The sequence below is a fragment of the Camelus ferus genome, chromosome 11 (assembly GCF_009834535.1).
Source record: "Camelus ferus isolate YT-003-E chromosome 11, BCGSAC_Cfer_1.0, whole genome shotgun sequence".
NCBI classification, from domain to species: Eukaryota; Metazoa; Chordata; class Mammalia; order Artiodactyla; family Camelidae; genus Camelus; species Camelus ferus.
Window position 1 is genome coordinate 68,591,463 of NC_045706.1, and position 11,136 is coordinate 68,602,598.

Sequence of the window (11,136 nt, forward strand, 5' to 3'; positions counted from 1 at the left end):
CCACAGAGAGTGTTAGGCGGGAGTGAGGTTTCCCCAGGAGGAGGGACGCCTGTGCCGAGTGGCCACCACCCTGGTGTCCAGCACCAGCTGGTAAGGGTGCCAACCGTGTGACGGTCTCCTGTGTCTGTCTCCTTTGTCCCTGCACATCCCCCTGTGGATCAGAGACTGAACCTACACATTTCCCACCAGGGTCCCACCCCCTGCAGCCACCCGTCCACAGGCACATTAGGAGAGACCTGGGGAGACCCAGGAGCAGCCTGGGGCTCTGGGCCCAGCACAGGTCCCCTCAGCCTGACTGGGCCTCTCCTTTCGGCCGCCCTGCTTCCTGGGCACAGGCTCTCTCTGCCCCCTCCCCTGCCCTGCTTCTCTCAAGTAGAGCATTTCACTTAGGAAGGGCTGTGCAGTGTGCGGGTGCTCAGATGCAGCACACGTGCCCTGGTTATGAACAACAACACGAGAACAGCCCCCGTTCCTTAAGCCCCCACGTGGCCCTGGCCTGTGCTGGGACTGTCTGTGGTCTCTCTCTGCAGCTCCCAGCTGCCCACCATTTCCTCACTGTAGGTGTGGGAACAGAGGCTCAGAGAGATGGGGTCGTTGTGCCCAAGGTTGCAGAAAGTAGGGGAGAGAGGCTCTGGGGTTGTGATCAGGTCTCCTGGCTGTGTTCTTGCACCCCCACCTCTCAGGGGGCCCCGGCTGCCCCTCCCTCACCCATCTGTGTATCGTAGCTCCTTGTGGTCCTCACAGAACCCCTGTATGTCATATAGGCAGACAGTGAGGGCTGGGTTCTCACTGCTTGGAGGACTGGACCTCCTTGACAGGGCCATGGGGGCAGCCGCTGAGCAGGGGCAGGCATGGTGTCCATGGCCCAGGGCTCCAGAGGGGCTCTCTGGGGACCACGCCTGACCTCCTAGCCCCACTGTGGTCCCTCTAGATGAGGTAACTTTGAGGGGAAGGGAGAAGGAGCTGATGGGAGAAATCAGCTGTGGGAAACAGTAGGTGGGCACCTGGGAAGAAATCACCAAGAGCAGCCCCCGGACTCTGACCCCCGTGCCTCCCACAGAGTGAGCCCCAGAGACCAGCCCTGGACCACCGATGCCCACAGTGCCCACAGGTGTCATGATGACGATCACAATGCCTACAGTGGTCACAGTGAGGACCACAGTGCTGAGGGCTGTCACCATGATGACCAGAGTGACTAATGTTGCCACACCCATGACTGCAGTGATTAAGGTTGTCACAGAGGAGGAGACCGAGGCCCTGAGCTTATTATCCCAGAGAGGCGTTCTAGGTACCAGCCCTATCATCTTCGAATCTTTCTCCTTAGGTAGGGCAACCCAAGTCGAAGGGTGACTGGGCAGACGGGAGACCTGGCATGGGATCTGAGTGGCAGGGGAAGACGTCACTCAGCTCCAGGCCAGGACTGTGTCATGTGCTCTTTCTGTAGGCACAAGGGTCAGGAGCAAGCCTCCCAACCGTCCCCCAGCGGCCTCCCCCGATGCCCTCTCTCCAGATGACATCTCCCCAGACAGCTCTTCCCCCACCAGTGCCTCCCCCAGCTGAAGTGCCTCCCCAGGCACCCCCACCCCCACCCACCCTGTGCATCCCCTACGTCATCCCCCTCAACTTCTTCTGGCTCATCCCGGCCCTGCTCCTGTTCCTGCTGCTGCTCTTGTGCATCTGGTGGCTGTGCCGCAAGAAGGTGAGTGACCCCTGTCTGCACAGCCTGTGTCCGGCCCTCATCAACCCCCCGAGGGCCCAGACACGTGTCTGCCCCATGACACTGCCTGTGGGCAGGTTCCCCTCAGCTCCAGGTCCTCAACCGGCAAACAAGGCACAGCCTCTGCCTTCCATCCGGGATGGACACAGCCTGGGCTTCCAGGTGGCCACCTGCCTCCTGCTTTCATAGGGAGGTGGCCTCTGGGCTATATCCTGGGCCCTGGGGAGAAGGGACCCCAGGTCCCTGAGGCCAGGGCTGCTTCACAACAGTCAGGCTTCTGGGGGACTCAGGAGGACCAAGGCTGGAGGGGCCTTTGCTCTTGGGGGGAGAAGAAGGGTCTGCAGGGGCACTGACTGCCCAAAGGCAGGAGGACACTGGCCAGGTGGATGCTAACCTTGGGGATAGCTGTGCCTTTGAAAACAGCACGGTCCCTCCACATCTCTAGTGCCTTCCGTCACTCCTTCCTCAGTCATTACTATGTCACCAGGATGTGCAGGGCTCTATCCTGGGCCCAGAGGGACAGAAATGAAGCAGACCCACCCCCGCCCACAGCAACTCACAGCCTGGTGGCTGGTCTGGTGTGGATACCTGTGGGGCATTGAGGGTAAATGTCACCTTCAGGGGGTGTGGCGGGTGTCCTGATAAAGCAGGACGGTAGCCAAGGACAGAGGCTGGCCCGGGGAGGGAGCCAGAGAGCTGGGTGAGGAAGAGGACAGAGCAGAGCTGAGAAAGGCCACGCCAACCAGCAGAGAAGCAGCAGGTCGGGTTTCTGCAAAGAGGGGACATGGGGAGAGAGAGGCCCGGGGAGTGGGGGCGGACGGCACCCCTGAGGGCTGGGAGGCCGGGGCTGCAGGGGACGGGAGGTGAGGAGGGAGGAGGAAGGGGTGGGGTGTTCTCTTGTCTTCATGTGACGTCAGGGCTGCTGGGGACACTCCCAGGTGGGGCCTCTACCAGGGACCAGGTGCCTTAGCTGCCTGCCTCAGCCTCGGCCCTGCAGGGAGGGGCCGACTCCCCTGTGATAACTGAGGTGCCTGAGGCTCGGGGAGGTGGAGCCTGTTGGTTACAAACCCTCGGGCAAGGGACACCCAGACTCACCCCAAAGCCCATGTTCTGTCCCCCTGCTGCCACTGAACAGGGTCCCCTCCTGTCCGCAAAGCCGAGCCAGAGCCCCACAGGGATTCCAACCTAGGATTATGTCACCGTGCCCCACAGAGATTGTCCCTCTCTGCATACCAAGTAGGCAGGAAAAAGATGGATGGAGGTGAGCAGAGTCATCGTGGAGGGAGCTGTGACCCCCGGGCTGGGGCGGGAGGAGAAGGAGCCAGTTCGTGCCACAGAGGCCTGTCCCCAAAGGTGTCACTTCGGTGGAGATAAACTTTATGGGCACTGGACTTTGACCACTTCAACTGTGATCACTTCCATTCTAGACCATCAAGGAGCCACCACCAACCCAGGAAAGAGCACAGGTAAGCAGTGTGTTTGGTCCTGATGTTGTCGGCCTGCCTGATGCACAGGCTGACCCGCACAGAGAGGCCTCCTGCCGCCGATGGGGATACATTCCCCCACCACCCCAGCTCCCACCTACCTGGGCAGGGAGAGCTGGCAGCAGGAGGATGGTGACAGAGAGGCACAGAGGGACTCCAGGGAGGACATGGGACTCACCAGTATCACCCAGACAACACACTCCCCACGTTCCCAGCATGGCCTCATTCAGAGCCTTTGTCACTGAATCAGCAATGCGGTGTGGCCTGTTTCAGGAACAGCTATGATCCCTCATGAAATAAATGGGCTTTTTGCCAGTTCCCAAGGGGTGTTTGTAGGATGGTCCTTCCGCAGGACTCAGGTGAGCTTTTGGAAAAGGACCCTCAGGTTTCAGGGACCTGGTCCCCCTTCTCCAGGCTCTGAGTCCTTGGTCTTCATCTCTGTCTGTTGTCAGCATGAGGGCCTTGGCTGGGGGTGACCTTTAAGGACATGGGGCTGAGGAGAGGGGAGGGAGGAGGGACATTGAGCTGTGAAGGGGGTGCAGCCCAGGTGAGCACAGGGACCAAGGGACAGGGGAGCAGGCTGTGGCTGACCAGGGTGGGTGCCCAAACCAGGGCCATAAGAGGCAGTTGGAGCAGGGGCATGGTGTCCCAACAACCCAAGAAAGCAGACCTGGGCCTGAGGTCTGGTGGGAAACCGGGTCACTGCCTGGGCTGGCATCTGCGCTGGTTGCAGTGTGGCCTGGGGACACTGGATCTGCCAGAGTCAGGTGAGTACCCCTCTGTCCCTGCTCGTGACCCGCCCCCTACAGCCTCCATCATGTGACACAGCCTCAGGCCCAGCTTCTCCAACAAGGGCAGCTCTGGGAACCAAGGGGACAGGACAGAGTTTGCTGGCCTTTGTAGAAGATCCATCTTTGTGGAGCAGAAAGTGTGTTTCTCACGCGGAGGACGCTCTCTTGCCCGCCGCTGCTCATCTGTCCTTGATTCTCCAGCAAACATTCCCTGAGTGACGAGAACTTGACAGGGGCTGGGGCAACAGATGTCATGTGTCTGCAGCCAGGAGCTGCCAGACGAGGAAGCAGACAGGGTTTTCTCTTCCTAGGACCCTGAGGACACGTGTCCCATGCAGACGTGCCCCACGGTGATTGTCCCCTGTGAGTGCCAAGGCGGCAGGATGAAACGGATGCAGGTGAGGAGGGCCCTGGGGAGCCGGAGGGGAGGGGGGCCGCCGCGCGCACAGCCCTGGGCCCGTCAGGCACGGCCCGAGTAGGCGTGGGCTACGGGCCGTGGACTGCAGTCACTGGGACCAAGAAAAGCCGAAGGCCTCCTGACCTAGTGGCCCAGGAGAGGCCAAAATGTATGCGGGCTCATGCTCGCACCACCACCAGGGCTCCAGGCAAAAGGACCTCCCCCTCAGGCTGGGGCCAGGGTTCTGGGTGTTGGGGGATGGCCCCGGGTGGAGGCTCCAGTGCTGTCTTGGGGTGGTGGTGGGGACAGAGCCCTGGGAGGCCATCTCGAGTCAGAGGGGACACGACCCCTCTAGTGGCAGCGTCTATGCCTGTAGATCCCTCACAAGCACACCTGCTTTTCAGGGAAAACTGGATACTTTGTGTGACTTTGTTCAGCGCCGCAGCCAGGCACCAGTGATGTGGCGCCTGCCCAGGGCCACGGGATGGGCGCAGTGATGCTCCCCGTGCGCTGGGGTCTTGTCTTTGCCCTTGACTGTTGCCCCCTGGGACTCTGGGTCAGAGAGCCCTGTCTGGGCATCTGGCAAGAAGGACGCCCCAGACGTGGAGACCTGGTGCTCACGAGCCTCCCGGGTGATTCTCAACACGTTTATCCTGCGTCCTCGTCCCAGGTGTGTCAGGAAGTTGCTTACCCAGAGCAACACTCAGCACTTCTGATCTTAAGTAAACAGGGCTGGAGAGGAGGGCAGGCAGGGAGTCCTGTTGGCCTCCCAGTGCCTCCCACTGCCCACCAGACCCTGTGGGACAGCTGGCTGCGCCCCATCCATGAGGCCCTCCCGGGCTGGTCACTCAGGTGCCAGGAGTGGTGGGAGTCATGGTGACAGCCCCTCCCCGGTGTTGTCTGGAAACGCTGACTGCTTTTGCCAGGTAGCCAAGATGCCTTCCTGTGTCAGCGCCTGTGACAATGCGGAGAAGCCAGATTGTTCCGGTTGTCAGCCTTGGAGTTTAACATAACAGCAGATAATTTTACTGAGCCCTTTCTGTGGGCCAGGTGCTCGGCTAAGAGCTTCACGTGTTTTCACTGCTCTGATTCTCCCGGTAACTGTGAGTGTAGGCCCTGCTTGTCCCGGCTTCACCGAAGGGGGACTGAACCACAGGGAGGCTGAGGGGCTTTTCCCCAGTCACTTAGGGTGGGAGAGGCAGAACTGGATTTAAGCCCCGAACCCGGCCCTACCCTTTTTCCTACTTTGCCCCCTTTTGGATCAGCACATGATCTCATGATAGTTATTTCCAAACCTTGAGAGGGCTGCCCTACTCAGGCCTCCAGATCCAAGGAGGACAGAGCTTTTACTTCACCTGGGAGTCATCTGTCTGGACATCATTTTCCATGGGGGTGTCCCCATGCTCAGCCCCTCTGCACAGATGGGGCCAGGGGCTCGGAGGACACTGTGGCCCCAGGGTCTGTAATGAGGGCTGAATGAACCACATTCTCTGAATCATGCAAACACTGGCTCTTGGTGACTGGGCAGAGGGTATTTAGAAGCTCTGGACAGGCCTGAAAAGCCCTGGGCGCTGCTAATGACACACTAGAGATGTGCACCCAGCAAGACATAGCCTGGTGACAGGTGTCAGGGCAGCTGGGACCTAGGCCTGGGTCTGAATCGAGCTCTCAGTCCCAGCCTTACTTGCATGGAAGCCGGATTCTCCTGGAGTCTCTCCCCAGAACCACAGCCCCATTGTGGTCAGGAGAGCCCCCATGCCAGCCTTATGCCCTGAACAGTGGAGATGCCCACTCAGCGATGCCCACTCAGGAGCAAGAGGGACAGAGCCAGACAGAGGGTTGAAGCAGAGGGAGGCAAGAGACCCTGGGTGGACAAGGGGAGGATTCCAGAAATGGCCCCCTGCCCAGCGAGGTGAGGGCAGGGGCGCTGAGCCCCTCTCTGAAACAGGCACATTCCAAGGGGCTGCGTTGCAAAATTAGGTTGTGGGCGTGGCAGAGTGAAGGGTTAGGGGCCCTTATAGCTGCCCAGGCCCTGAACGCCAGCTCTCCAGTCCCCCCAGCTGTGTGAGCTCGCAGTGACCTGTGTGCTTGCTGAAGGCAAAACTGAGGCCTGAGAGGTCAGGGAAGTTGCCAAGGCCACTGGGAGAGTGAGTGGCAGCAGCCAGAGCTGCCTGAAATCAACCTGCTCCTCCTGAGAGGGGCTGGGAGCCCATAACTGTGCCTTGTGGACGTGCCCCCCAACTCCTCTGCCCCATCCCCCCAACCTCGTCCCTCCCAATCGTTGTCCTAGAGACCTGAGTGTTGTAAGATTTCTGTGGGTACCCCGTATTCCAGCAGGTGCGGGGGTCCTGGCTCCTTCTCATGAAGCCTTCAGTGCACTGGTCCCAGGCCTTAAAGTGAGTCATAGACTAAGAGATAGGGTGTCAGCTGGAACCTGGATCTCTGCAAACCAGCGTCAGCCCCCAGCCCCGGCCCTGAGTGTGCAGAGTGTGGTTCTGGGGAGAGGCTCCAGGAGAAACAGGTGGAGAATGCTGCTTCCATGCAAGGAAGGCTGGGACTGAGAACTCGATCTGCCAGGCTGCTTGGGGACACGTTACTCGGGAGTGGCCTCGTGTTCTTCTTGCCTGAGCCACAGGCTCTCTGAGTGAGAGGATGGTCTGGAGCCAGAGGAGAGAGCACATCTCAGTGGGAAACTCTGCAAGACTGAGCTTGGGGCACTCGGCCTGGCCTAGCCTGGCCCAGGCAGGGGGACTGGAGTCATTGGCCACGTGTCCTGCCAGGACAGACATGAGCCAATTGTCCCCTCACTGCAGGCCACCTCATGTGCCCTGCGGCCCCCTCCAGGAGCTCTCCTCGGACAGAACCTCCCCCAGGCCCTCTTCACCAGGCTGTGCTGGAGAGCAGAAGCCACAGGGAGGCGGTTCCTGGCAGCGCGGTGCTCAGCCTCTCTCTCCTCCGTCCATCCGGGCCCCGCTGCACAGGGGAGGCGGTTTCCAAACTGCTCATCCTGGGTGGGAACTGCCGTCAGGCCTGCCGATGGGAAAGCGCTCAGGGGTTACCAGTGCAGTCTGGTGGGGAACTTGTAGGAGCCACTGCCTTGTAAAAGCCCAGTCCGCTGCTTGTTGCAGTGAATCCAGATGTTTTTGTACTTCAGCACAATGCAATGCGGGACATTCCCAGAGGCTCAGTTTACCAAAAACCTCAGTGTTTTTGCAGCAGCAGTCAGTCTTGTTTGCTATAACTTTCTGCAAAATGCATGTATGTCCCTGCCCCACCCCACTCTGCCTTCTGATCCCCAGAGGAAGTTTTCTCCTAATGGTCCCTTCCAGGCCATCTCTCCCTGCACACAGATATGCAACGATGCAGCTAATAATAATAATAATAATAATAATAATAATAACAACAATAATAATAATAATAATAATAATAATAATAATAATAATAATACTGCAATAAGACAGTCTAGTTTCTTAGTCTTGAGCCAAACCCTGACTCCCACCCGAGGTCCTGATCCTCTCCCTTCACCGCCTTCCCCAGGGCAGCCCACTCAGCTCATGGAAATCAGATCTCCTAGATCCATCAGGAAAACTATGTAAAAGTGGGAAGCCCTCCCCTGTCTCACAGAATGTGATGCTGACACTGATATAAGTGTCCCCAGAGAGTGCAGCCTGGGTGATGTCGCCACCACACAAGGCCCTTTACCTGAGGCTCTCACTTCATTGTCACAGTTAACAGCAATGGTTTATACAGAGCAGGGACGGCCAGACGCTGAGTACTTCACACAAGCCCATGCTTTTCATCCTTCCAACAACTGGATGGAGGAGGAAGCCGACCCCCACTCGGTGGAGTCACCTGCCCAGTCACACAGCTGTGAAGCAGGAAGACCAGCGCCAACAGCCCGGTGCCCAGCTCCTCCCTGTGAGCGTGGCTGCCTCTCTGTCCTGCCAAGTGGTCATGGCTCCGCATTTTGAAGCTGAAGAAACTGAGGCTCTGACACTTTGTGATGGGCTCAACGTGACAGGGCTATGGAGGGATTAGCAGGGCTGCGAATGACCCCAAGGGAGGCTCACTTCCCAGCCCAGTCTATGTCTCCTGTACCCTGCTCTCAGGATGATAAAAATCTGGAAAGTACTTCCTTCCTCATGCAAACAATTCTGAATATTAATATCTTATTTTCACACTGTGTTGTTTGCAGACTATTTTTGAGCTCATATGTATTTGCTGGAAACAGTTGTCCTGGGTAACAATTTGAGCTGCAGACAGGCCGTATGATGTGTTCATGGCCAGGGAGGTCCTGAGCCCCTGTCCTATGACCTTGCGCACAGAGGGGTGTGAGATAAAAGCTGGGACAGGGCTTCAGCCCTCCAGGAAGTCCTAACTTGACAGCTGTGCTTCAGGAAAGTCTCAGATCATGACTTTGGGATAGTGATGGAAGCAGGCTTGATGACCCCTGCACCCCGACTCCTCCCACACAGGCAGGCATGCACACACACACACACACACACACACACACACACACACATGCAGATACTTCCTTATATAACATGCAGGAAATCCAGAATTGGAGCCAAAACTCAAAGCACTGGAAGTTAAGGTTCAATCAACCACTTGCCAATTGTGTCAAGAAACATCCCTTTGCTGAGGCTGAGCTGATGTAAGAAGTGTTTGGTCACTGGCTTAGATCTCTTCATTAACAGAAAACCAGAGGGCAAGGACACCATCACTTCCCAAGCCCCCAGCTACCTTCTGTACCCCCTTATGTCCACACAGCAGACTCGGGCTCTGCCATCACCCGGGGGTCTCCGCTGCTGTCTGAACGAGGTCCTGAGTTCAATCCCCAGTGCTTGCTTTTAAAAAAAAAAAGAGCTTGTGAAAAATTCAAGAGGGTTTAGGTGTTCTGTTTTCCCAGTGTGGCTACATTACTGGGGAAATCCACCACTATTCTAAAGAGTTGCCAAGGATTTCAAAACCTAGGGTGATGAAAATGACACTCCCAGGAGGAGAAGGCAGCGTTCAGTGGCGTTTGTCACCCACAGGCACTCGAGGTGACACTTCATGCGTAAGTGACAGGTTCACGGAAGCTGGAAGCCTGCACACCACATGGAGCCCCTGTGGGGACTGGTGGGGCTTTCTGGGGACCAACAGGCACAGACAGACCCAGCAGGGGGGTCAGTGAGACTCTGGGCAGTGGGAAAAAGGTGGGCTTAAGCAGAGAAGGTGCTCAGCAGACCCCAGAGACCAGGGAAACCACAGCCTTCTGCTCCCAATTCCAGCGGGTTCTGGTGACCTTCTCTCTCTCTCTCTTCCCTGCAGGGGAGATGCATCAATGTCGCCCTAATGAACCCCCAGCGTGGGCAGTTGCCCTGCAGCCCCACGATCTACGTTCAGCCCAGCCGGGAGTGCTTCCCCATCAAGAACTTCTGCTCACGGTGCCAAACCCCCCCGTCCACGTGCCCCAGGCTGCCCACCAGGATGCTGCCGATGATCTGCCCTCCTGCCCACTAGCACCCTGGTGTCCTGAGGGAGTGGCCATGATGTGTCCCCCTCCCAACTGCTGGGTCTTCATCTTTCACCAAGGGCTGGGATGCGTGCGGTTATAGCCAAACTCTGCCCTTTGAACAAAGCCCAAAACATCCTTGAAATATTAATACAATCCTGTGTCTCCTTCCTTAATCTTATGCAGAGAGGAGTACTTGAATTTCTCACCTCCTTCGCTCCGTTTTCCTGGTTTCCATTTTTTGGCCACCTGCATTCCGAATGTGTCACAGAAAGAAATGGCGCCCTCTACTGTTCACCAGCTGGAAGTGCACCTTCTTGTTCCAGGTTCCCCCAAACTGTCTCCAAGCCCAGGGGAGTTTTGGAGGAGTCTCTCCATTTCCCTGGAGAAGTTCAACCTCTGTTACTTGCCATTTGCCACCATAGAAGAAACCGTGCTCCCAACAGAGATGTTTTAGCATTCAGCGTCCTCCCCACCACCCAGCGTGCGCACACGGTGTCTCTGACTACTCCAAGCACCGCGCACACAGCCCCCAGGAGAACTTCTAGGGGGGTCCCCTGGGGGGACCAGAGCTAGTTGTCCCTAATCCATGTTGATAGTAAGTTAAAATACTCTCCACCCTCACCTCCAGCTCCTTGACTGTTACATTTATGCCTTTCAGTTGGATTTCTGTAAGGCCACTATAGGTAAACATATGTCGGGGCTGGGTTGTGAATATGTGTGGATTGAGGTGGACGGACAGTGAAGACCATAACCTTCCTTATGTTCAAAATAAAAGAAAATAAAGGAAAACAAGGTTTTGCTGGAATGGCCCCTGTATATGTATGCAGGGATTGTCTGCAGGGCTCCCCGAGGTCACACAACCCTTAGCTTCAAAGCATTTGTACCTGGAGTCACTCTTTCTTGTGACGCCTTCCCCCACTGCTCTGTCCTGTCACTGCTTGGGCCTCGGATCTGTGTCCTGCCAACAGCAGGGACAGAGGTGGTGATAGCCTCTCCCACCCCCTCGTGGGCCTGTTCTGTCTCCGCCAGCACATCGGTCTCCCAAGCTGTTTATCAGAAGGCTTTCCCTGGCACAAAACGTCAGGGACAGGCATGTTAGAGAAATGAGCCAATTCAAAACGGAGCAACTAAGGAGAGTGCCTAAACCCCTGTGGGCTGGGAGTCACTGATTTGATTTGGGCCTCAGTCAGAGACCAGAGCAACTGCAGGTGCTTCATGAGAACACACACCCACTCCATACCTCACTC

At 57.2% G+C, this 11,136-nt stretch overlaps 1 protein-coding gene across 2 annotated transcripts; it reads left to right on the forward strand.

Moving 5' to 3' along the window:
• Positions 1–1,375: 1,375 nt before the first annotated feature.
• Positions 1,376–10,351, forward strand: LOC106730513 (anthrax toxin receptor-like). 2 transcript variants are annotated; one of them, XM_032492074.1, is made up of 5 exons: positions 1,376–1,699; positions 3,145–3,183; positions 4,304–4,390; positions 9,703–9,818; positions 10,073–10,351. In XM_032492074.1, the coding sequence occupies exons 1-5, from the start codon at positions 1,496–1,498 to the stop codon at positions 10,341–10,343; spliced, it is 717 nt and encodes a 238-aa protein (XP_032347965.1). In that variant the 5' UTR covers positions 1,376–1,495; the 3' UTR covers positions 10,344–10,351. The 2 variants fall into 2 exon arrangements, 1 of the variants encoding a protein (XP_032347965.1); XR_004324255.1 differs by lacking the exon at positions 1,376–1,699 and adding an exon at positions 2,428–2,477 and having other exon boundaries at positions 9,703–10,351.
• The last annotated feature ends 785 nt before the right edge of the window (positions 10,352–11,136 follow it).